The following is a 27,219-nucleotide window of genomic DNA, read 5'->3' as shown; positions in this document are numbered from 1 at the left end:
AATACCAAGCTGTTAAAATGTACGAAGTGTTTATTTCACGGTCAGAAAATACAGTTTTTATAGATGAGGAATAACAGTTTCTTAAAAGAAAAAACAAAACAGATGCTTAAAAACAGTTAAATAACCTGAAGAAAATAATCCACAGGGCGTCAATTACGTCATATCAGGTCAACTGTAAAATTTTACTTGATTAGGATCAACTTTAAATCCGTAATGGTGCGTTCACACCAAACGCGTTTTGAGCGTCAGGCGCATCTGGTTTACGTTCAACTTTGGCTGCGTTCACACTGCAGCCTGAAGTGACCCAATTCCAATTCTTTTGACGTAATGCGACCTGTATCTGGTCTTTTCATGACAGTCTGAACAACACAGGTCGGATTCATTTCGAATGCGAACAAGTCCACTTGGATGTCCGATACTTATCCGATTCAAATGCGTCGCATTCATCCGACCTGAATGTCATTGATACTCAACAAACACCACTATTCTGCATCCTATTTCGCAGAAAGAATAACAACAACCATGATGGACTGTAATGAGGATTAATTTGTTAAAATGCTGCTTCGGTCGGACAACAACAACAAATGTGTAAGCTATGCTCCATCGTTAGCATCCATGTTCACATCCATGTCACACACTGAGCTCTTCTTCTTTTTATGGCGGTTGGCAGAACGCTGAGAATGCTGACCTCATTGCGCCCTCTACTTTCAGGCCGTTTGCTCGTTCACTGGAGAACACATACAGGTCGCATATATCTGGAAGTGTGAATGGCTGCGGCAAAAAATCAGAATTGGGTCACTTTATGCCGCAGTGTGAACGCAGCCTATGTCGAGGTGCGTCGAGGGCCGTTTGGCGTGTTTCGAGCGTCTAGCGTGGCGCAATTTGAACCGTTTGGAGCATACGAAGCGTCAAGAGCGTCCGATGCTCCGCATAGATTTTGAATGTAAACCAGACGCACCTGATGCTCAAAGCGCGTTTGGTGTGAACGCACCAAAAGTGCACACGCGTCGAACTTGAAGCGTCAGAAGCGTTTGGTGTGAACGCACCATTAGACTTCAATATAATATCAGTGAAACGTTTTGTGTTAGTCCAGGAGAAATACCTTGAGAAGAAGTGAACTGGGACAAATTTCTACATATGTTTGTATTTCTGCTACATATAATGTTTTATATATATATATATATATATTGTACATCAGTACAAACCTGTCCAACACCTGAGTCAGGAAATCTGCCCCAGCATGGCCGCCATAGTGCAATTTTCAATAGAAACCTCCTGAAACCGGGTTCTTCTCCTCCCCACTGTGCCTTTCTACCCCTCTGCTCCGCTCACACACTCGCTCTTCTCCTCCCTCTCTCTCAGCAGGTGGCGGATGGAGGAGTTCTGTGTGGACAGCGTGCTGGACAGCAGCGGCATCAGGCACCGGAAGCCCTCCCTCAGCTCCTCCACGTTCTTCACCAGGCTGCTGATGTGCGAGTTCAGCTCCCCCCTGCAGCCCTGCACCTCCGCCAGCACGTCGTACATCAGGCTCTGCATCTGCGCACCAGTTTGGTGGAGGAATTACACCAACGCTCGATCGAAGATTTGTTTTGAGGGAGTTACAGTTGCAGCTAAAGCAATTCAATCTTCAATTTAGAAAAATTTGGTTTATTGGCAAAATTCGCAATTGTTCAGGTGTTTGCTGTGAACAAATTCAAACAGTCATGTTCCATGAATTAGAGGACCTTTCCTGATGAGACTCGTTTGTCTGATTAAAATACTATACTAATACGAAACAGGTAATCTGTGAAAACTCCTCTGAAGAAATCCACCACTCCCAACCAAAAACAACCAATTAGAGCCAGGAGGAGGGTCTTAGTGCTGCCAATCAACCTCATACACTCCCTGCTAAACATGCTAAAGGCAGAGAAACAACTTACTTCTACAGGAAAACCTGTGGCCATGCTAACTACACCAAGCATTCATGACACGTTTGGTTGATGAGAAGAAGCTGCAGCAAGGGAGAAAGTGTGAGCAGCGCATACATGGACATGATTGAGATCGCTAAGACCCTCCTCTTGACTCTTATTGGTTGTTTCTGAAAAATTTAGTGGAGAAGCTTGATGTTTTTAACATATTATTTGTCTCATACCATACTGTTATGACATAGTGATAGTTTTAGCAGTTATGTAAAAAATAATAATAAAAGTTACATACTGCAGCTTTAATGTTAATGCAATATTTGGCCAATATGGACAGAACGACTTTGTTCACTTCCTCTGGTATCATTCTTAAAACCACAAGCAGACTACAAATTTAAAACAGAGCAGAAAATCAACATCATCGTTCACAAATTCTCCTTCTGTTCGCTGATTGGCCCAGTAGAAATACAACCAAAGAAATCCAATACAATGGGAGAAATCTCAGATAAAGTAGTGAAGGAAGATTAGAATCAAACAGAATTGCATAGGAGGGCAAATTGCCAGATTAGCAAGATTTGTGAACATTAGTGGTCAAAAATCCTCCCTGGACCACAAAGGTCCAGCATCAGCAAAAGCCATGGCTTTTGGACCAATTTTGCTTGATCCAAAAGCACTTGCAAATTCAGATGACTCAAAACCAGAACCTTTCGTCATTTGTCAGCATATCTGGACATGAAAAATGAAGCATACATTAAGGTACTTCCTGTTGAGAGAGAAGCAGGGCGGTGGCTCAGTGATGCTGTGGATCAGCAACCCTGAGAGCCTTTTCTTCCTTTGGTCTGTTTATAGTTACAAAAACTATCTGAAACAAATTAGCTTATTTAGCTTAGCCTATTAAAATAATTGATTTTAAAATCAAAGAGTATTTTTTTATTTTTGGTTTCTGGTTATAAAATAAGGTTATCAAGCTTTTACACAATTTTGGAATTGTAAATAAGATTCTTCAGGAATGCTGGACAAAGCTGACGACTTGGTCAAAAGAGCAAAAATAAACTCGTACAAAGTAAAGAGGCTGAATAATTCTGAGACTGCATTTGAGGCACTTTGGGCTGAGTTTAGAGAACCAACTAAATTTAGTTTGGTTTGTTTATTGCAAACACCTTGAATGCTTCTATATTTTGCTCATAAACCTAAATTTTTGGGGGTGTTGAATAATTTTAGGTGCAACTGCACATGATGCCTTCACTTGCCTCTCTCACCTTGCAGAGGTCAACGAGCGTGTTCCCCTGATCTGCAAGAATCCTCTTCTCCATCTTCACTCTCCGCAACCTGAAGGTGGAGAGACAATCAGCTGTAAGTCTGTAGGAATCAATTATTCAAAATGTCTGAATACTTTTAAGTTTTGTCGCTCTGTCCCCAGCAAGCGTCAATGGATTTTATTTTCATGATTGGATGATTGTAAGGTGGGAAAAAGATGAATAATTAAATTTTTTTAATAATTGAAAGTCTGAAAAGTGTGCATGCATTTCTGTTCGGTCCCCTTTACTTTGTCACCCCTAAATAAGAGAAACCAACTGCCTTCAGAGGCCACCTAATTTGTAAATAGAGTTCACATTAGTTGGATTTTCCATTTGTGAAGGCGTCAGAGGTTTGTTGGAGAACATTAGTGAATAATCAGTGTCATGAAGGGAAAACGTGAAAAAATGATTGTTAGAAGTAAAATAATCTGGCAGTAGAGCTAGAACTTCTTTTAAAACAATCAACATTAAAGAGTTATTAACAGAAAAAAGCTGCTATTTATTGCTGAAAAGTTACTTGTAAGTTAGTTTTATCTTGTACTAAGATATTTGCACTACAAACTAGTGAGACTGTGTAACTTTAGGTTAAGCGTGTTCTCTTTTAAAGTAGAATCATTGAAATAGCAATCACTGATTGGCACATAAATTACATCAAAATTAAATATTTCCTTCCTAAGAGTTTGACTGTAGAGTTGTATCTTCTGTGCCAAGCCCACCAGCCAACACTGGTCAAATAAAGATGTTTAGATGAATAAAACTTAATTTACTTTAAAATAAATACCTCCTAAATGTAGCAGGTAAAACAGCAAACACAGATGCAATCTATGATGCGGAAATGCACTGTAGAGTAACACAAAAATGTATTTGAATTCCAAATTAAATCAGAATTTCGTGCTTTACAATTTACTGACACCAACTTTATAGAGATGACGCAGAAAAGGAGAAACCTGCAAAAAATAAAAATAAAAAACTACTGGATCATACTGGAAAATACTGGAAATTATATTCCATAAACTACTGATTCTGCTCTGTGGGATCGGATGATAGATGGAAACCAAATTCAAAAGGCGGCAGGTTCCTGTGGTCTTACTGGTGGATGGCCAGCAGCAGCTTCCTCTGGTGCATGCGGACTCTGGTGTGGTCTCTTTCTCTTGACAGCTTAGTGTGCTTGTAGATGAGCCAAGTCTCTCTCAGCACATTTGCTGCTGCAATTTTTATCTGGTGAAAGGGCGCAGAAAATCACGAGGAGTTATTGCGTGTTTATGCACCTAACCTCTAAGTGCTGTTTTTACGGGGTGTGCTGACTAACACCAACAAGCCGCATATATTATTGAGAGCCCCATAAGTCGTTTAGACTCATTATCGACTTTCATATTGAAAATAGATTGTAAATAAATCCTCCAGGTTAGCATCTTCGTCTTTCTGAATCCCTTTCTGTTGGATTCTTACAAACCCACACAAACTTTTTACCCCAGTTGCATATTTTTCACAATTTTTCATGTCAATCTTTATTAAAGATGTCAAAAAAGATAAAACATGTATGATTATAATTGGGCTGAAACAATTAATTGGAATAGTCTTGGTGAATCGATTATTGAAATAATCGGCAACTAATATAATAGTTGACAAAAGCCAACTAACTGGAATATACTGACTCAAAATATGCTAAAAAAACCCCCAACATATCCAGAGCAGTAATTAAGCCAAAACTTTAATTTTGCACTTATTATAAAGACACCTTTGTCTGTAAATATGTTTTACCCAAAAAACCTCATGTTTCAGTTTTATCTTCAGCCGGTTCAAATTCACATTTTATTGTCATTTAGGCAATAAAATGTTTATTTTCTAGTTTTTTTAAAAAAGGAATTGGATTGTTTATTTTAATATATAGATGGGATTTTTATGTAAAGAGTAAAGAAATATTTTATCCAACAAAATTTTCAGCATTGCAATAAAGGGAAAAATAATTTTCTTTACTAGCAGTTCAACATAGTCAGAGTTTACACTGATAAAAAAAACCCAGCATAAAAATTTAATAAAATAAATTATTTAATTTAATATTTTAGCCCTAATATACATAGCAAACAAATGTTTTATCCAACTAATTTTTACGCCCTTTCAGCATTTCACTAGAGGAAAAAACATATATTTTTTGCAATTAGTTCAAGAAAGTCAGAGTTTATATTCATAAAAAACATCAGCAATACAAATACAATAAATTAATTGTGAAATCACAAATACGCTATAAAATCCTTTTGAATACTTTTTTCTTTGCACAGTAACAATTAATAATTGTTATCCCAACTCCTGGTGTCCACTGAGTTGCACGTTCAGCTTTCAAAAGATCATACGGTTTAATGATAGAAAATATTTTCTAAATATTTTCACACGCTATCGCTGGAAATACTTTAAATTATACTCAGAGCAATTTCAGTAGGCTACCATGATTAAATAGACATTTTTAATGGAAAATAAACAATTACTCCTCTTCTTCCCTGCAGAGAAATGTTTGTCTTGTCTGATGCCTGAAGCTCATATCAAGTTAAAATTTAAAATCTTCAATGTTCCAAATCTTCAGCAACAAGAATTATTCAAATTCAACGGTTTAAACCCAGAAATACACCACACCCATTCCAGAGGATGTGGGATCGAATGTTATATATGTAAAAGGTTCAACTGGTTAAATGAGAAATGTGTAGAATGTGCCAATTTTGACAACTAAAACAATAGTTTTGTTGCAGCTGTAGTTGTCAGTATTCACCCTCTTGGAGATGTGAGAGTCCATCATGAAGTTGTGGACGTGCTTCTCAGCTCGGGTCAACTCCAGCTTCCTGGCCACCACCGCCACCACCAGGACCGTGCATCCCGCCCCCTGGCGAGAAACCAGTATTTAGGGTTTGATGGGATTGAACTTCACGTGGATCAAACTCCCCGCCTCTGTCTCACCATGATCCCAGTGAGGAGGCAGATGCTGCGGCCACAGTACGTGTGAGGGACCACGTCTCCGTAACCGATGGACAGGAAGGTGACGGAGACCATCCACAGGGCTTCCATGTAGTTGCTGCTAAGGTCTCTGTAATTGTGGTGCCTGGAGGGACAAACAAGACCATTTTCTTCCCCTGTCAACCCAACGATGGCATAGTTACTTTGAAAAAGTAACTTGATTACTGATTACCCCTTAAAAATGAGCAATTAGTAGTTACTTTACTGATAATTTGATTTTAAATAATCAAATAAAATAGTTTAAAAGTAACTAAGTTAACTAAGATAGATTACAAGTTACGTTTTCAGTTACTTTTAGTAGCTTTTTAGTAGCTGCCAACAACGCCCCCTGCTGCCTCAACATAAAAATGGCAATCAGGAATTAACAAAATAAATACTAATTCATGTCAGTTTATATAAGCAAAAAACAACAACAAAAAACCCCCCAAGATAAATACTGACAGAAAATTGTTGTAAAGTTAAAGTTTTTCATGTATTAATGTTTGTGACATTTTATTCAAGGAAATTGTGATCCGAACATCAACAATCTGCTCGTATTCCTGATCTGGGATCGATTGGTAATGTCTCCATCCTCCACTAGGTGGCTTTCTTTGAAATAGGCCTTCAAAAAATAACTCGTTATTTTGTCCCACCTATTTTCAAGGGTGTAACAAAAGCACTTTGTCGCTAGTATGTTGATATTGTAATTTTTAGCTGACATAAACTCAAAATATTTCGTGCATTTCCGGCTAGAAAACGCGCATCTCTCTCCTCCCGCCATTGTTGACGTTTATGTCGCTGCGTGGGATAACAAATAAATAAATAGTAAAACGACAAAAACGCATAGCGATTTGGATGAGTAACTTTAATCTGGTTTCTAGTTTGTAAATAGTAGCGCGTTAGGTTACTTGTTACTGTAAAAAGCCGCCGGATTAGCGAACTGCGTTACCACGTTACTGACGTCACAGTGTCAACCCTTACTACTGTTTTACTGTGTTAGGTTTGAAGTCATTTTTAATTTCTTCCAAATCACAAACGGTAATAAAAAAACTTATAAATAGTGGCGCATCAATATGCACCACACCCAGGGCCGGACTTTACAAGAATCTGGCCCCTGGGCTGCTACCGGTGTTGACACCCTATTCACTGAGGACAAATTATTTCACTAATGCAAATTACAATACATTCATAAGTGCTTCTATACATCAGCATGTATATGTCCTCTAGCCAGTGTTGTTCATAAAGTTGGGAAACTATTTATCAATTTTGAAACTCCTTCAAAATGCCTGAAGGAATAAGTTCTGACTTAAAACTTTTGTAAAGATTTTGTAGTTCAGCAAACTAAAACCAGAAATTATGTGACGCTTCCACATCAAATGCTCTCCACACACATACCTCTCGCACACATGTAGGCCCCACGCCGCCACAATCCACAGAGAAACACTGAAAATCATCAGCACAGTACCAGGATAGGTAGTCATCAACGTTTTTCCCACGAAGCGGGTGTTGAAGTGGATCTGGCGATAAAAAAAAATCCACTCATTACGTCATCATTTTGACACAAGAGCACTGCTTAGCCAGACTACTTAGAATAGCACCTGTCAGATAATCCTTACATAACACAGAGGAGATGAGGGATAAGAAAACTTGTTTGCAATCTGGCTTGATACATGGACAATAGGTTTGGTTTTGCAGAGGAGGGAGGGATGCAGGCGTCATTTTCATCACTTTTATATTGCAGTTATAAGGGAGGGATTAGCCAGGTGGACATGTTGAGATATGGGAATGAAAGCGGGCACATAAAGGAGCCAGTGAGGGACATGTCTGGCATGTGAAACCAGCAGGGTTCGTGAAAGTGAAACTGTTAGTCACACCTCAAGCGTCACACTTTTACAGACCTCTCGGCCCACCTAGACACAACAAGATATAAACAGATGAGGATGAAATGTACAAAATCGAAGGGCAGCTCAAGTCATTGTCCAAAACAGACTCCAAATTTCATAAATCATATCCTAAGCAGGTTGTTTTCAGCCCGTACTCTTTATAACCGTGTTTCCCAACCCTGGTCCTCCAGGCTCAGTGCCCTGCATGTTTTAGGTATTTCCTTGCTTCAGTCCAGCTGATTTCAATTGATGACTGTTAATCAACAGGCGTTTGTTGAACTGCAATCAGTTGAATCAGGCACATTAAAGCAGGGAAACCTCTAAAACATGTAGGACTGTGTGCCTTGAGGACCAGGGTGGGGAAACACTGCTTTATAAAATTAAACCTGAGTCTTGAATTTGTCTTCTTGATTCATTTTACATAAGTCAGGCTTTCAAATTGGCGCGGTTCAGTCAGGCCAGATTAAAGAACGCTTGTCAAGAAGTTTCGCCCCCACCTTGTTCAGGGCTCCGATGCTTCGGGAGGCCGTGTCTGTGAAGAGGCGGCTGTGCAGCATCATGGCCCGACCCAGCAGGTACAGTCTCAGAAACATGGGCAAAGCCAGCATGATCTCCAGCTCGGTCTCAGAGAGGGTTGTGCGGACTTTGGTCTTCTGGAAGTATGCCAGTATTCCCACCGGATAAGGATGGATGGCCACTATGAAGAGCTCCAAGACGATCAGGGCGAAGCGTTCGGTGGTCATGGCTATTCTCCAGTCCTCTGCACCAATGTCATGAACGTAGAGCTGTCACAAGGAAGAGAAGTTATTTAGCTGAAGCAATTCTAAGGAAGGACTTCTATCCAAAGTTGGATTTAGTTTTGGTCTACACAAAATCTTTGTCTAGTTTGTAGTGCAAATATTTTATTTCACATTAAATAAGGCAAAACTAACTTACAATAAACTTTTCAGCTAGAAACATGAGCTTGTTTTAAGACAATAACTCCTCAATATTTATGAAACGATATCAGTTCACATTTTCCCCAGTGTCAGTATAACTACTACTTTTCTAAATCAATATTAAGGAACTATTTACTTAAAACAAGTTTATATATCTCACTGAAAAGTTGCTTGTAAGTTAGTTTTGTCTTATTTCAAATGTATGAAGATACAAGCACTAGAAACTAGACCAAAATACTTGGTAAAATTTTGTGTAATCAAAACTAATCAAAACATTTCCCATTTAAAAGAGGAATACCACAGCATACTGTGGTATGTACTGTAATACCACAGTATACACAGAATACCACATACTCCTTAGCCCACTGTTATTCTAATTAGTTGTTGAATTGATGGCAACAAAACATTCATGTAAAGGTTAGATTGGTGGTAAATAGTTTTTGTTTTATTACTGGACAGCCAACATTCTTTCTGAAATGTACTGGTCCCAGTCCAGGGAGAATATGAATCCCAACATGTATGTGTACCTGGGTCCAATATAAGTTTTGCTAGTCTGGAAGGATACTAATTGGGACTTTAAATTATCTTCTAATAAAGAACAACATTGGGCAAATGGGAATTAGAAACATCAAGTCAACATGGACAACATATCCCAGTTTTTACCCAAAGTTGTTCTAAACCAATTTCTATTATTCTACACATTAAACCTATTGTGAAAATTAACATGGGACCATTATTTAACCTGTGGACGATCCATTTTTTCCCATATGGTCCCCATAAGTAAATGTATTCATTTCTTCTTCTATGTCTTTATAAGGATGTAGTTGCCAGATTTGGAAGACATCAGTTTTATCTATTTAAAAATGTTTGTGCAAAACAAACTAGAATAATTTGAGGAGCACTTTTATGTTACTCCTTAGCTGATTTTTTTAAATATTTGCAACTCAAGACACCCCATCCTGCAACATTCACTGCAGAAACACAAAATCTAAACAATTTCTGTTTAGTTTCTTGTGCAAATATCTTAGTACTCCTAAAATAAGACAAAACTAACTTACAAGTAACTTATCAGCAAGATATAGGAGCTTGCTTTTAGTAAAAAAAATAAAAACAAAAATTAACACAATATAAGCTCATTCCATTGGCAGATTTCTTTACTTATAGCAAGAGAAAAACATCTTGCTTTCTATATTTTTACTTGTTTGGAGAAGGCTATTTTAATTGGTGATTTTTACCAGATTACAAACTTCAAGGAAATGTTAATCTACCTTATTTATAATTAAGCTCCAGCTTCCTGAGAAAACTAAAGATGGGAGGAAACTAATATTTAAGGATCAGTCCTAAAATATTGCCCTGCTTTCCTCCAGCACTGGGTCACGGTGCTAAACCAGGTCAGCAGTGATTGGGAAATCAAAAAGCAGGTTATATAACGCTCTCCTCTGAGGGTGAGGTGTTGAGTTTGTTCAAAAAAGTGCTATTTCAAAAATATTCCCATACACAACTCTGAAACGTTTATTTGAAACAATTTAAGAAAGAAATTTTCCAACAGATAAGAAACTTTTTAAATGTCACAGAAAAATGGTTGGACTCTTTAATTTCAGAGATGTTAAGAGACACATTGGGGATAATTTTTGGTCACGTAAGAATGAACAGCTGGGTCACCTGCACCTCACAGCAGTGGTACGCCACGATGAGGCCAAACAAGATGAGCGTAGAAAAACTGATGACTGACTTGAAACACAGCGAGTAGATGGAGCTCTGCAGGAGAAGCAGCACATGGACAATTATTCACATTCAATCTAAGACTTATTAAAATCAATTTCGAGAAACAAAATCAGAACAATTGAATAAAAGCAACTTCAAAACAATACATTTGCAAATTCTACTACAGTGCATTATTATTATATATATATATATATATATTTTTGCATTAATTGCAAAAACAAAATCTTGCCAAGTATTTTTGGTATAATTGCTATAGAACATTTTGCAGTAAGACAGTAACTTTTCAGCTCCATATAGGAACTTGTTATTAGTAAAAAAAAAAAAAATCCTTATTTCACTTATCAAGACATTATTTCTTTGTTATAAATAAAATAATCTGCAAGTGGAACTAGCACTTTTTCATCAATATCAAGAAATTATTGGCCTAAAACAAACTCCTATATCTTGCTGAAAAGTTACTTGTAAGTTAGTTTTGTCTTATTTCAAGTGTAATAAGTCAAACTAGTCATAGATACTTAGTAAGATTTGGTATTTTTGCAGTGTTTACTATGAATTATCTTTTATTTGTTTTCTGTACCCTAAAATTAACCCCATGAAACGTAAAGCTGAGAGTTTATTGAACATTTTTGTATGTAATATATGTACATGGTGATGAATACAAATATTTCAGGGATATAAAAGTGAGGAAATGGCTTCAATCCTGTGTAAATGGATTTAAAACAGATAAAAACAGATAAAAACAGCATTTTCCTGCTGTTTCTAACATCAGGAATGATGATATATTAATATGATGACATATTAAAGATGCAGCTGTGCAGTGTGATTTGTTGCATGACTCTTTGCACTCCAGAAGCCCTCTGACCTTGCTGTAGATGCTCCAGGACATCTCCGTCTCCATCACCATCATGACTACCCCGAACAGCCCCACCGCCAGGGCGCAGTCATTCAGCCGCTGCCTCCTCAGGAACAGGGCCCTCCTACGGACCAGCCGCCAGCCGATGTTGTGCGTCCGCGAGTACGAGTCCTTGTTGGCGTCTTCCTTGCGTTTGGGGCTGTGCTGAGGACTTGGGCTGGGGCTCCTGGTGAAGCGCTTGGCCCCTGGCAGCGGCCCCTCTGCCTCCCCCGGGTGCTGGTGATACTGCAGCGCCTTGTGTTTGTGCTGCTGCTGCTGGAGGTTGTCGTCCTTGCTGGTGATGATGATCTCTGGGAGGCTCTGGCGGTCGTGCATCTCCAGAGAAACGTTGCCTGCCTTGCGGTACCCTCGACCGTCAACATCCCTGAGATCCAGGTTGGACCTGCTGTGGCCCTTGAAGGGTGATCCTCTGGGGGACATGGGCACATCGGTGAAGGACGTAACCGTCTCCTGGAGTGTGTTTGCGCTCAGAGTTTTAGTTTTGCTCTGGTGGTTGCGCTCCTTCACACCTGGATTTTGCAGCCGTTTCTCGCATTTTTTCTCTTTGCCCTTGGTTTTCTCTCTCCTCCTGTTGGATCGAGGCGTCGCAGTGACGTAGAGGTGGCCGTTGTACAAAGGCGTGGTAGCCAGGGCCTGGGTTCTGTCCAGCCATGCGGAGTGGTCGATGGGTGTCTGGACTGTGTGGTGTATCCCACATTGGGGCGAGTAGGCCTGAGGTGGGGCAACAATCCTTGGTGGCAGGAGGGGCCTGTGGTCCTCCAGCTCGTCTCCATCCACCACCGTTGAGTTCATTGACGGGGAATGCTCCATGGGGAAGAGATGCTTTTAAGGTTCAAACAGAAGACCAGTGAATGTATTAGACAAAACATACAAGAGGGTAAAAAGAGTCTGAACAGATGGTAGCAGCAGTTAGACGGAAAATTGCAGCTGAAGCTTAGTGAGCAGAGATTTTTCTCATCTCTCATATCGTGACACCTCACATATGCTCACGTTTAAAAAAATTTAGGTATGCAAAGGTTGTCACTTTGTATGGAAGAGGATTAGGGCTACTGAGAAAAATAAATCTGACTTTTTCTCAAAATTCTGACTTTTAATCTCAGAAGATTAGAGTCATAATTCTGAAATTAAAGTAAATATTCTGCGAATAAAGTGGGTATTGTGAGATTAAAGGATTCTTTAATCTCACAATTCTGACTTTAATTCTGAGATTAAAGTCATAATTCTGAGAACAAAACGTGAGAATTCAGAGAAAAATGTCTAAAGTTCTGAGATTAAAGAATTCCTAAATCAGAATTATGCAGGAGAATCTCCGAATTCTGACTAATTCTGAGATTAAAATCAGCATCCTGAGAAAAAACCCCCACAAGTTCTGAGGAAAAGTCAGAATTCTGCAATTTAAATGGGTATTTTGATATTAAAGAGTTCTTTAATCTCAGAATTCTGACTTTACACCTGAGATTAAAGTCAGCATTCCGGTAAAAAAAAAAAAAAAAGTGAGAATTTTTAGAAAAAAGTGAGAATTCTGCAATTTAAGTCTGAATTCAAAGAAAAAAAGTCTGATTTATTTCTTTGCAGTGGCCCTTATCCTTTTCCGTACCCCTGCATGGCTGCAGATCCAAAGGTTTTCTTCTATTGTTTTTGATCCTACCTTACTGTCCAGGCTCGGGTCTTAACAATCCACAGCGAGGATTAAAAACGGCTTTGCTTGTTTCCCACCGAAGTATTTTAGCCCTCAGTCCTGAAGGTCACATTCGCCCGAATCGCAAAGATCTTCAAAGTGAACTCCTTAAAAGGTCTCAACAGGATCATTTTCATTCGAGAATGTTAAAACAAAGATTCAGCACCATTCAGCTTGGTTGCATTCACAGCCTAATATTTCAGACGTCCGCTCCCTTCACGTGTGAACTTTCCCTGCGGATCCCCCCAGAGCTCCTCCCATGGATTCGGCTGAAGCTCAAGAACTTTCCCTGAACACGTTGAGTTGGGCTCGTTGATATCCATCACATCTAAAGACATTCATTCAGTCGCTCTGTGATCGTCCGCATCCGGGCTTCTTCCTTAAAGCTCGTATGGGGCTTAATGACAGCGAGGACTAAGTTGCAGATGTTGCAAAGGCAACGACTGGGTCATCTGTCAGAGGGGATTGGCAGACTTCATCCCCCCGGATGGTTTGTGTGTGCATGTGCACAAATGTGAATGTGTAAAGACCCCTGGGGCCGAAGATCAAGCTGGAAATGTTCTTAAAGTCAACCCAGAAATGGCATTTTCCTACATTTCATCTATAATCTCATTAATTGGACTCATTATTTTTATGAGATAAGTGTGTTTTTGAAACACTTTGGGGAAAAAGAAGACGTAATCCTCAATCAGTTCAGCAGATTAGTATTGAAGATTATTCAGGTGAAATAGAGATTGTGGGGTGATGAGCTTATGAAATATCAAATATGCCAGCCGATTCAAGCAATAGGGTGGAGTATTAAAGGCCAGAGTCATAACAATGACATTCAGCATCACGAATTTATCTAAATCCGTGTGACAGATGGGTGCAAAGATAATAGAGCGGCCTCTGACTGGAAAGATACAAGAAGCAAAGGGTGGAAGGAGTGCAACTGGATAGTAGCAGGATAACAAAAAATCTGTATTTAATCTGTAGACACCGTCTATTTAAAGATGGATTGAGGGAGAGCAGCGGGAGAGTAACAGCAGGTATCATCCACCCTGATTTTGCCTTCTTCAGACGGTCTTCCATTTGTTCATTGCAGCGTTTTGAAGTACTCACAGCTCTTTGTGTTATTTTGGGGTGATTCTATGTTAGATATCAACAGGGATATTATCTAAAATAAAAAACTTAAAAATAACTGCATCGATGTAAACGTTCAGTTTTTTTGTTAGCAGTGATGGTTATAAAGTCTTACAGCTGCTGGGAGGAATGATTTGTGAAATCGCTCCTTTGTGCAGGATGCGACAAACAAGAAATTAAATATTTTAATATTCTAAACAACAGCAGGGATATTATTTCAAATAAAAAACTTAAAATAGCTGCATTGATGTAAGCGTTCAGGTTTTTTTTAGGAGCAGTGATGCTGCTGGGAGGAATGATTTGTGATAACGCTCCTTTGTGCACCTAGGATGCAACAAACATCTGGTGTGAATTTCAATACATTTTCTGAAAAACCATTGCAATATTTAATATATATTCTTCTCACTGTGTGGATGCCGCACTTTTCATACTTTTATTTGTGAAAAACTGAATAGAGCATATATTTCTAGTTCCACACAAAAAGCAATTCAAATACTTTAACATATTTGTATGTAACGTGACAAAATGTGGGAAGGCTCAGTTTGCATAAATACTTCTGTATTTTATATTTCAATATTCTCATTCCTTATTCTCATTAAATATCTCACTCAGCACAGAAAAACATAAAAAAAATCTACCCCATTTAGTTTGTTTGTATAGGGAAAAAACCACTGCGTCCTCACTGTGTTCTAGTTATACACACCACAAATGTTTCTAAATTATGTTGTCCTAAATTATACACATCTGCAAGGCTTCAAATTAATTCAAGCCTCCTGCCAAAAGCTTGTAAATCCACACTGCTGTAGTTGGTAGCTGAGTGTCAATTCTTCTGGGCTTTGTGGACAGAAGCCAGCACATCTTCAGTTAGTCTCCTCTGCTGCAAATCCTCCTCTGACTGTTAAGAAAGTGAAACGAATCAGGGGATATTTTCAGCCTCCCTAATTGCTGGGGCTGGTAAGTGGCAAATCTGCTCCGTGCCCTAAATCTTCAGCGTGTGCCAGTTTATCTTCTGGTCAAGTTAATTGCTTCGGTCTGATCTACTGGGAGGAAAAAAGATAAACAAGACTCACTTGGAGAGGTAACAAATAGGACTTAAAAGGGCAAAGGTTGTGATTAGAGTTTAAGGAAATGTCCTACATTTTTGGGTGGAATTGATTGAGAAAATATGAAGCTGCAAAGCGACAGAAGGTGACACAAGTAAAGTTGATTTAGCTATGGCCAAAATATAGGTGAGGGTCTCCTGTAAGATCCCAAAACATCAACAGACTGATCTAATGAGTGAAGTCTGTTACCATCTAAAATGCATGAGCCAAAAACAGATCAGAACCCATCTATGAAACAACACTGAGAGCTGTTGTCTGCACACACTTCAAAGGAGACTAAAAGCGGAAAAGCAGCCAGTTATTTTTGATCCTGCTGCCTTCTGGCAACTAATACAGAAATATCCACAGTGATACCAGCAGACTTTACATGTACTGTAGTTACATTGTTTTGCAGCTTAAATGAATGTTGAACTCCTAATGTTTTATGTATGAAACCCAGAGGGCTGAGGGTGAAATATTGTTGTACAGGATCCTGTTGTTCATTAAATTAAATATGTTGTGAAATTTTGCAGACCTCTTTGGAGGAAAATGTCATTACAGGGTATTAATCTGATGATCATGTTATGTCTTATTTTAATGTTTATGAACTATCACCAAATGAGCCAGTCTGAGCTGCACACCCAGATTACATTATGTTTTCTGCAGCCAGACTGTCTCTCCAGACCTTAATAATCTGTCCTGGGTATGAAAACAATGTGTTGAGTCTGTCTGACAGAGCTTTTCACTCTCCCGTGTTCATGAGGGTCTAATCTTGTAAGCTCTCATATCCTGTACAAGGTATTAATAAACCATGACAGTGCTTGGCTTTTTTTTTTACTTAACACTTCAAAAAAGCCAAAGGATGCTAAGCTGATTTGTCCAGATCATCATAGAACTATTAACTGATTGATCAGACAACCAATCAACAATTTGACCAAAAATGGGCCAACAAATGAATGATCAACAAATGAATCCCCAAATGAATGACCAACCAACCAAACCCCAAACTATGACCAACCAACCAAACCCCAAACAAATGAACAACCAATGGATCAACCAACCAACTACCCAGCAGTTTACCTAACCAGCAAAATACAGAAACTGAATGAAAAAGTAAGTACAACCTGGTATTTTCACACAATTTTAGACTGGAAGCAGTGGTCAAGTGCTCCCTTTGCATTTAATTAATTGGTCAACAGTAACCTATAAAAGCAGGGATTTTGTCTGTTAGAGGTTCCAGTCTGCTGGTATGTGTTAACCACCATCACCACCATCACTGCCAAGATGGAAAGGCATGAGGAATGACTATAGTAAAGCATTTGTTTCTGTCTATTAGGGTTATAAAAGCATTTGTACATTATTTGTTTATTTTTCTACACACATAGATAATATTTATGTGAGGAAAAACGCTCAAGATAGCTGCCGGTGTTTCCAGGTTGGGACTTCACGTCAGGTTTACCTCAAACTCAGACTTTTCAATGCTCAGAGAAATACATATATAGGTATAAAAAACAATAAAGTCCAACTCAAACTCTATAGATCTCAGTCATGTTAAAGGGGATGTATGTTGCAAAATTCACATTTTCATGTTTTTGTACTTCCATTTGTAGCTCTAGTGCTTCTGGACCAGCAGCCACCAGAAAACTTGAAAACTGTTTTTTCAGAGAAAGGATAATGTGACCTGAGCTTTAGCTGGATTACAAAGTGGGCTAAAGGTACGTCATCATATCTTATTTCATCACCCGACGCTATAAACACATAAATATTACCTGAACTAAGCTCATAGACCACACAGGCATGCAGCCCAAATGGTTTTGTCTAAATCTTATCACTTGGAGTCAGTTTAACAATCTAAAAGAGGACTCTATTTGTTTAATATATGTTCTGATTTATTTTCAGCTTTAGAAGGTGGTATGCTATTTGGCACTTCTTTTATTTGAAAGTTGTAGCCAGTTTTTGACAACAAATCACTTTCCGCCAAAGAAACACTTTGCCGGATCCACTATTCCACACATTTTATCAGATTACAGTCCACTTTGTCCTCCTCCTGGACTTGCTGCAACAGGATGTAACTGAAATCCATTGGAGCAGAACTTCATCAACTTAACTCCACTCTGGACAACAGGAAAAAAGCCACTCTGACAAAATCAGACTTCACAGGGAAGTGCTGGTTTTGTCGATAACATCCTATTAAGTGGAGGGGACATGTCAGCGTAGGAAAGGGCCTAATCCAATCAGCAGGGTAATTAAAAGCACACAGCACAGCAGGAGCAATGGCAGATGGCTGATAGCTGCATTGTCAGGTGTGGCATTCAGCATTTAGCACAGTGGAGCATTAAGTGTGCTCAATCAGAATAAAGTGAATTTAACAGCAAGTTTTAATACAGAGGCTCACCTCATCATTTAAAAAGACAATTCCAAACCCCTGATCGATAAGAATACAAAAACAGATAAATTATTTTATATCAATAAAAAGAGTATTTTGGGGCCCCTGTCAGTAAAATTAACAATATTGTCGTTTTCTACTTGTTTTTGGCAGTAAAAGTTAAATGTTACCACTCCTAGACCTGTCTCTGCATTGTTGACCGCAGTACAAGGCCAAGTAACGCGCTGCTGTAAACTAAGTAACCCTCTGCAGACTTTTACGTCAAAATAGGTAATACAATAAATCAAGTTTATTTGCATAAACATTTCAACAACAAGGCAGTTCAGAGTGCTTTACATCATAAAAACACAAAAATACAAAGCCAGAAGACACCACACAGTCAACAATGAGGAAAATCGGTAAACATTACATGATGTCAAGTGCCGTCATTACGCATTATGTAACATTAACACGTAATGTCTTTTAGGCTAATAGCATGCCTTAACATTGACAGCCCTAATATTTGTGAATGTTTTCTTTTTCTCATTTTTACTTTTAGTGCAATTGTTAAGCCTGCTTTAAACATTGCTTCAAATCGCAGACTGTTGCATGTATAGTTCACTAGCAGTCAAAAGGGCAGTATTATGTAAAATCAACTTTTTAAAGCTTTACATCACCTTTATAATGTTATTCCATCATCAAAAACAGACCTGGAGTGTTGTCTTCATTCTTTAATGCGCGTTTAGGAAAACCTTTAATCTCCATGGCAACCATTCAGCTGCGTAAAACGCCTGATTGGACCTACAGTAGCTCTCCCTTCAAGACACAGCTCCTCCTGTAAGCTGCAGCTTCCAAGCTTCTGCGACTCCCACACTCAGCTCCTTCAGACTAGCCAGTATCAATTAGCAAACATCTGTTGTTACTGCGCATCTGCTGAGCTACTGTACCTCTCAGTGCAACGCTGGTAAAAAAAAACATTCTTAGAGAATTAATGGAGAAACAATATTGTGATGACTTCCTGAAGGCAGAGTTTCAGAAAGAGCAGGAATTTTTAAAGAGAAAGAGGTCCAATTTCAAAACGTTTAACTACAAAGTCAGATTTCTTTTATTTATTTTTTTTGATATAGGTAGCATTTTTATAACATTGTTACTTGATTGTACTGTAAAATGTCACAATAGATACATAATAAATAAATAAATTGGATCAAAGGAAACAAGACACCTGCAAGACTTTGAAGTTATTTATGTAAAGCCTTTGATGGATCAGATAGACTCAAATAGATCGCGACGGCAATTTTGATTTTTGTTACAAGCCCAAAATTCCTGGCACAAAAATGCCATAAAATTATTCCACTTTTTCTAATGCATATGTTGGTCTATGCATTAAAGTTTTGCAAAGCACTGTTTGTGGAATTAACTCAGTTCCTTCTCTGACTTTGTTTTCCTGACATTTTTTAAAATAATTAACATCTCATTTCCGTCCTGCTCTGCTTATCCGACTCCCCTGCCTGTTAATTGAGACCGGCTCCTCGCTGCTCCCTGACAACACTCCTGCCAGTGCTGAGCTCCAGCGCAGCGTGCACTTGGAAAACAAACCACCAGATGTCACCCACGCCTCGGTGCCTCCAAGCTGTGTCTTTACGAGGCCTAATGAATTTAGTTTTGTTGGCTCTGTGTCACACTGGTTGCTCGGTGCACAACAACGTGACGTGCAGAAAATCAGCTTGGCACAAATTAACAAAAAAACAACAAAAAACCCCAGCAACATGATGATTGGATTCTGCTTATTTCCTGCTCCAAATGTGCAGTTTATCCTGCTCTTCTTGACTCTGCCATCATTCTTTTCGCCTCAAAGGACCCACTCTCCATCCTCTGTGTGCAGCAGAGCATGAATGTGTAGCTCCGGATGTGTGACAGGCTTCCTGGGAGAGAGGGGGGTAATTCCGAAGGGCAGCAGAAGTAATAGGGTAATCTATTATACAGTCTAAGTCTTTCTTCCTCATTTTCTTGCCCCCTTCCCCCCCTTCCTGTGCCTCGGTCTTTCAGCTTCTCGCTGCCTCTGCCCTTGCATCAGCATTTCACGAGGACAAATGAGAAGTAGAGTTTAACTATGCACATTCCCAGTGTCCTCCTGCAGAGCCCAGCACTTTCTCAATTAAACCGGAGTCCGTCTGCACCGCTGATTCAAAGACCTCACACACCCTCGCTCACGCACACACACACACACGCACACACACACACACACACACACACACACACACACACACACACACACACACACACACACACACACACACACACAGGGCTTTCAGCCCAGCGGTGCGTGGAAGTCACCACTGTGGAGTGTTATCACGAGTGAAGGAATCTGTCATGGAGATTTCTGAAACATGCTGTGCAGCACATGTTAACAAGAGAGAGAGAACACAAAGCAAGGGTGTGTGTGAAGGATGGAGGATGAATTTATGAGGAAATGTTGGGGATTTGGAGGATAATCTACTGATTATAAACTAAAGGATGAGGAGAAAACTCAGCCAAATATTTCAGTGAGATTTTTAAAAAAATCTTCTTTTTTGCGCTTATTATTTGTATTTGAATTAATAAATGTTATTCAGCTATTTTTGTAACTGTTTTTATTTTTTTAAAAATAATTAATTAGTCAAATGAGTTAATTCTTTTTATTTATTAAAACAGACACATATAGGGTCAAAATTGTGAAACTATTTGACATGCAGCATTTTTGTCACAAACCTGCCTCCTGGCGAAAAATTTAATAAAATTAAAAGATAAAAATAGATACATAAATAAATAGAAATTACATATTTTAATGTGTTTCTTCTTATGTCTTTAAATACAATTATAATAAAATATAAATTCAAGCCAGAATGATTGAAAACCAAAACAAAATAATTTAATTCAAACAGATAAATCTAAGATATTTTTAATCTTAGATATATATTTTTAATAAAATACAAATATAAATAAAAAAATGAATCAATCATTAAAAAATGAAATAAACAAATCAAAATAGATAAATATTTAGAACTTATATTTTAGAATTTCTATTCATTATTTTTATTTGACGATAAAAGATAAAAATGAATAAATCAAGTGTGAATTCTTTAATATAGTTTCTATTCTCTGCACTATTTACATGAATGGTCTCATCTTCTCCTTTTCCCAACAATCTTCAACATCGTCTGTTCAACCAATTAAAACCTTTCCATTCTCACCCTCCTTCTCTATCTACAACCCTTTCACTCGCATCATTTACATTTTTCTTGCTTTTCCATTTTAGACCCACCTCCCCTGAGAGGCAGACAGAGCTCTCAGCTCTCATCTCCTCCTCCCCCTCTTCCTCCATCGCCTCCTCCTCCTCTTCTTCCTCCTCCTCCTCCTCCTCCTCCTCCAGCGAGCACATGCTCACGCTGCTCCCATCTGATGCCGACTGGATGCGGAGCTCCGCTCACATCTCCATCCTCTCTCCATCTCCTTCTCCTCTGACATCTAGAGCTTCTCCGTTTTCTTTTCCCTCCGGTTGTTCCCGACCAGGATGTGGCACTCTGTGGCTCTTCTCCTCTCTGGACTCTCCGCTTTGATCAACGGTGAGCCTGACTTCATCTCTCCTCCTCGTTCATTCAGGATTCTGGCTGCAGCAGTGGCATTTTATAGGAATACAGTCGGGAACGGGGTGCTATTTTCCTTTTTTTTTTTTTTTTGCTTCATCTGATATGAATTATAAAGGGAAACAAACATTTTAGGGAGAGAAAAGTGAGAGTATTGCTCACCTGTTTGCTTGTGTATTTACATCTAGGGGTTTCTTTTAGATTAATGTGTTCTTGTCGGGAGACATATGTTCTGCACTTGGATGGCTTTTTTTTTTTTTTTTTAACCAGGCAGATTGACATCACGATGACAGACGCAGCAGGCAAAACGATCCGAGTTGTCAGAATATTTCATTACTCCAACATTTTCTTTCTGTCCAAATCTGCGCTCAGATCAAGGTAACCCCCTTGCAGAGGAAGCCCATCAGTTTAACGACACACACAGATCAGCATCTTGCATCTCGCCTCCCTGTTGCTGCAGCCGGGAAGCTGAATAGGTTTCGGGCTGACGGCGGATGACGGAGCTGAGAGGCAGATCGGGTGAACTTTCCCCACAGGCGACGAGCGAGAGCGAGATAGTCAGGCTGTAGATGAAAAACCAGAACCACATGAAAGACAGGAGGACAGGAAGGTAAAAGTTTCAGACTGTGCTGCTGCAGAAAGAGAAACACTCTGAAGAATCCAGAGCTGCTGCTTCTTTCACTCTGAGGAGCTTTAAAGCAAGCTGCCTGATGTTTTTCTGACTCACATTGCCGTTCTTTCTCCTTTTTCACAGCACTATGGAGAAGTGCAATAATATTAATCATACTCTGCCTTGTTGTTATAAAGTTTTCTCCCGAGTTCAGTTGCTTTTTCTCTTCTTCTGTGCAGTCTGTGTTCGACTTTAGCAGAACTTTTTAAGTATGTGCATGGAAATTAATAAAACGTGGATGGAATAACAAATGTCACATTTTTTTAAAAAGCTACTTGAACACTGAGCAGTGTATGAAACTGAAATCTTAAGGGAGTAACAGAAAAACAAAGTCAGCAAAAACTTGAGGTCTTTTCGGTAATTATCTATTTGGTGTAGATTTTGTAGCCAATAAGACTTAAAAACAGGATTTTCCTGTTAAAGTCTGTTGTGTTGTTCACTGAAAATGACAATAAATTGTGTTAATCTGATGGGTTGCCGGCAACTTTATCTACTTTCCTCCCTGCTAAAAAAAAGCAACCCCACAGCATTATGCTTCTGCCACCTTGTTTTCCTTCATATCTATCTATCTATCTATCTATCTATCTATCTATCTATCTATCTATCTATCTATCTATCTATCTATCTATCTATCTATCTATCTATCTATCTATCTATCTATCTATCTATCTATCTATCTATCTATCTATCTATAACTTTATAATCTGATTGTTTTTTCTTATATACAACAATACCTTATCCAATTGTGGAAACTTTTGTTGTTTTTACAAGTTTTTTGTTGTCAGAGATCCTTCTAGAGAGAGTCATCTACTTTGAAAAGTCCAATTATGTTTGATTCATGGCTCATTATTTCCGGATTTTAGATTTTATGGCTCTAAGAAACATTTGTCCCACTAAAACCTGAGGGGAATCTCATAAGAACTACTTGCATAATTCTACTACTGTTTCATAATATTCAATTTTTCAGAGCGTCAGTATCTCTATAACCTGGAATGAAGCAGAAAACTCTATGGAGGGTTTACTAAATGTGGAAAAAGCTTACTAGGAATTATGCAAAAATAATCTTTACATATTTAATTACGCGTTTCATTTGCATTCGACCTCCAAACCTTGGAAACCAACCTAATTATACACTAGTTTAAGCCACTTTTGCCCTGAAATAGTTTGTTAGCATTTTTAATTGGTTCACTGAGGATTGTCTGAGTGTGTTTTTTTAATTCTCTCTTTAATTTCCCACTGGATTATATTAATCTGTTATAATTGTTGAGTGATTTATTCTGAGTGAAGAGCAAGACCTTTACATCACGTCTCATTAGGAGACAACAAAAGTAAATACAAGTGTGGCTGTGATATAATAATGAAATAATTTTTCAATTACACAACTTGTTTCACCCCATTAACTTTTCACTTAAGTCACATTTCCCTAAAATTGATTTTATATGTAAAAATATTCATTTTCTCTTAATTAAATGTTCTTATCTGACACTGATGACTTTCGCCTGCAGGAGTTATGTAATCCCAAACCCATTTTACTGGTTAGAGATTTCCTTCAGGGCTGAATAACCTTTATGATTTTATAGGGCTTGATCACATGTGATCATTTTCCCCAGATGTAAGTCTTGTTTTGTCGTTTTATTTAGTGTCTTTGCAGGGGCCTCACCAGAGGAACCTGCTGAAAAACCTCCTGAAAGACTACAACCGGATGGAGCGGCCAGTGGGGAATGACTCCCATCCTCTGACCGTCTTCTTCACCCTCAGTTTGATACAGATCATGGACGTGGTATGTGCATACGAACCGTTATTGATTGGTTTTTCTCTATTTATGTTACTAATCTCTCTGAACTGTCAGGCCATATTAATCCAACATCATGTGCTTTTGAGCTTAATCCCTCTCTGCAGTTGAAAGCAGTCTTTTATGTCATTGGTCCATCAGTAATTCATTGTTCACTGACCTCAGGTCACGTCCAAGCATTATTAAAAATGCAATTTGCCCTTTAAAAAAACATATTTGGATTTGTCAAGCTCACTTTATTGAATTGGTTCTGCTCAGAATCTCTAATTACTCGTGCAGAGGTGCTCAGATCCACGGCCATCTTACTCTGGACACTAAAATGTTGGGCTGTCATATCTGTTACAGCCATGATTTGGTTTATTAAGTATTGCTGTAGCTAAGTCAACCTTTAAATCATCTTCAGTTACCCTGTGTCTTAATCATGGAGTTCCACAGGGTTCTGTTCTCTGCCCCATTTATTTCATTTTCGCTGTTTTGCTTCCTGTTTATTTAGTGAAATCTCCAATCACCTCCTTGCAGATGCCATTCAGCTTTTTTTTTCTTTTTTTTTTACACTTAACCCCCTTTGTATGTTGTGAAAGTTTAAGTCCTACAGAACTCCTTAAAAAACATAAAGTCCTGACTATGTGATAAATTTCTGTATTTGAACAAGGAGGAAGGTTTGGCTCGTTTTTCAGCTAGCTTGATCTCACAGATTGTTGGGCTCCTGGTTACACTGAGGAATATTTGACAGTATATTATCTACAAAACAACATTACAAATGCTTTTTTTCGTTTTCCTCTGTTAAGGAATATCAGTGCTGAAACATCAATGGGTTCTTCGCACTTTTATTTCTTCTTGCACAGATAACCGCAGTTCAACTTTTACTTCCCTCTTGAATAATTCTTCCCTCATATTTTTTTCTGACTTGATTTTCCAGGCACCTCTATCACACACCATAACCGATTAAAGAACAGAAAGTATTTATTTAAACACAATTTGTTAACTGTGCTAACATATTTTCTTAATTTTTCATGATGTGGTTACAACCATCAGATAGATAAATCATAGAAAGCCTGAAAATGAAACACAGCATTGTTAATTTTCTTTTTGTTATATTTTATATCTATTTGCCTTCAGATTAACTTCTTATTACATTTATAAAGAAACTACTTAAATATGTTTAAATGCGTTTCAGGATGAGAAGAACCAGGTGTTAACCTCCAACATGTGGCTTCAGATGGTAAGGACGAGGTGTTTGACTTTTCTGGTGTTCTGGGTGTGTTTGTTTTATGAACCACTTTATATAATGTCTAGCACCAAATTAAGGTCACAAGACTCTCTGAAACCCAGTATTTCTAAATTTAGAGCTAGAAAAAAATGGGCCTCTCTTTAGAAATACCAGTAGGGTTAAATGATTGCTTGTCCAAAAGAAAATAAAAGGCGACACCTTAATTTAACTGAGCAAATGCGTTCATAGTAAAAAAGGTTTTACACCTTCTTTCAAAGTTTGGACAAAAAAAAAAAGAATCTGGTATTTTATGGGTTCTGAAATCATTAAAACACTCAACAGGTTTTACTAAGAAAAACTGTCTGAAAGACAAATGAACACACACCTTCAAAAACTGTTTTTCTGTCTGACTTTAAGTCTCTCACATCATTGTGGAGGGATTATTATCCACCATTCTTCACACCGTTGCTTCAGTTCATGTAGGTTTGCAAATATTGGTTTCTATATATTTCTCTCAAGGATCCACTAGCTTTTTCTGGCCCATTCCAACGCCGCTGCTCTTTTCTTGTTCAGCCATTTTGTTCTAGATTTGCCAAGCTAAGCTTCAGCTGTTTGACGAATAGAATTACATTTTTACATAAAACTTTGTCCCACACAGGACTTCATAGTCAACTCAATGTACTTAAGTCTTCTGGCTATGAAAAAACTTTAAATCATCAACCCTCTACTATTCAGACAACTTCGGGGATTTGTTTTCAAATAAAAATACCAAGAACTATAATATTTCATAAGCTTACTGTGGCCCGAATACTTAGAAATGTAACTTTTGGGGGGTATAGCACCAACTTGACTTTGTTGTGAATTTTCTGGGAGATTTTCTCCTGGGAAGATTTGAAACTTTCTTTTTATGTTTTCACCTTGTGAGAGGTTTTTCTTGAGAAATACTTGACATTAATTGGACAGTTGATTCTCTTAGGATCATTTCAGATTCTTAAAATTCAGCATTAAATATAGTGTGAAAGTTTATTGACTCTTCAGAGCTGATGCGACAACAGATAGAGTAGAATGTGGTGCAGATAAAGCTAAATGAACACCAATTCTGAGGACCAAATAGATTTGTGTACAGTGTTAAATTTTACTCTTTAAATGTTGATTTAATGCAGCAAAATTTGTTGGAAAAATGCACTGTTGATAGCAAGAAATTGCGATCATCAGAGGTGATCACACCTGCTGGTGATCAATTTATCAAGTGTATTAAATTAGAAGTTCAGTTTTTTATTTTAGATCCTGATAAAGACCATATTATTTTATAATAATAATAATAATAATAACTATAATTAATTAATAGAGAGTGTACATTGTTTTTTATCATGACTGTAAGAGTCTCCTAGTGGAAATTAACATCAGCATTTAATACATTTGAACTAAAAATATGCTATTTAATAATAAGAAATGCAAAGAGATGTTTTCTACTTTTTAAGTTAGTATGTTCTGAAGAAGACTGTATGCGGCAGTCATTGCAAATATTTGAAGCAACTCTCTGTGTTGCTATTGCATGCTGTCAACTTTTAAAAAGTGTCTGCAACACTTTCTTTCCTGGCAGGGGAGAGCACTTTGGCATTAATCTATTTCTGTTCATCTGGAACTGAAGATAAAGTGTCTTTTCCTGTAAATCTGCTGGGCCACATCATCTTATCTGTGTGTGTTGGTTTAAAGAGTTGGTACGACCACTACCTGCAGTGGAACCAGAGCGACCACCCTGGCGTGAAAAACCTCCGCTTCACCACAGATCAGGTCTGGACTCCAGATATTCTGCTCTACAACAGGTAAAACACCTGAACACAGTAAACACCTCCGACACAGTGAAGCACACCAGTAGGTGGTGACACTTGTCTCCCATGTCCTCCTCCCTCAGTGCAGATGATGACTTCGACTCCACCTTTAAGACCAACATTCTTGTAAACTCCAGCGGCTTTGCAAAGTATCTCCCTCCAGGTTGGATTCTTCTTCTGCATTCATATTTCTTTTTTTTTCCAA

At 38.3% G+C, this 27,219-nt stretch overlaps 2 protein-coding genes across 4 annotated transcripts in view; one reads left to right on the top strand and one right to left on the bottom strand.

Annotated features, from left to right (window-relative positions):
• Positions 1-74: 74 nt before the first annotated feature.
• Positions 75-13,412, bottom strand: LOC114156388 (small conductance calcium-activated potassium channel protein 1-like). The gene is made up of 10 exons (XM_028036788.1): positions 13,289-13,412; positions 11,590-12,462; positions 10,665-10,760; positions 8,562-8,849; positions 7,577-7,698; positions 6,146-6,287; positions 5,961-6,071; positions 4,290-4,417; positions 3,161-3,230; positions 75-1,536 (listed from the first exon to the last, which is right to left on the bottom strand). Exons 2-10 carry the CDS (start codon positions 12,448-12,450, stop codon positions 1,312-1,314), a joined length of 2,043 nt encoding a protein of 680 aa, XP_027892589.1. The 5' UTR covers positions 12,451-12,462; positions 13,289-13,412; the 3' UTR covers positions 75-1,311.
• Positions 13,413-15,889: 2,477 nt separating this feature from the next.
• Positions 15,890-27,219, top strand: part of chrna11 (cholinergic receptor, nicotinic, alpha 11) — a 33,649-nt gene continuing 22,319 nt past the window's right edge. Inside the window, exons 1-7 of one of the 3 annotated variants that reach the window (XM_028036431.1) lie at positions 15,890-16,084; positions 17,133-17,237; positions 21,396-21,489; positions 23,821-23,960; positions 25,150-25,194; positions 26,899-27,008; positions 27,098-27,177. In XM_028036431.1, the coding sequence (XP_027892232.1) occupies positions 21,438-21,489; positions 23,821-23,960; positions 25,150-25,194; positions 26,899-27,008; positions 27,098-27,177 (427 nt within the window). In that variant the 5' untranslated portion in view covers positions 15,890-16,084; positions 17,133-17,237; positions 21,396-21,437. Of the gene's footprint in view, positions 16,085-17,132; positions 17,238-21,182; positions 21,490-23,820; positions 23,961-25,149; positions 25,195-26,898; positions 27,009-27,097; positions 27,178-27,219 lie in introns of all 3 variants that reach the window. The other 2 variants (XM_028036430.1, XM_028036433.1) reach the window with 2 other exon arrangements.

Source organism: Xiphophorus couchianus, chromosome 13 (genome assembly GCF_001444195.1).
Source record: "Xiphophorus couchianus chromosome 13, X_couchianus-1.0, whole genome shotgun sequence".
NCBI classification, from domain to species: Eukaryota; Metazoa; Chordata; class Actinopteri; order Cyprinodontiformes; family Poeciliidae; genus Xiphophorus; species Xiphophorus couchianus.
This window is presented reverse-complemented; position numbering and strand designations above follow the sequence as displayed.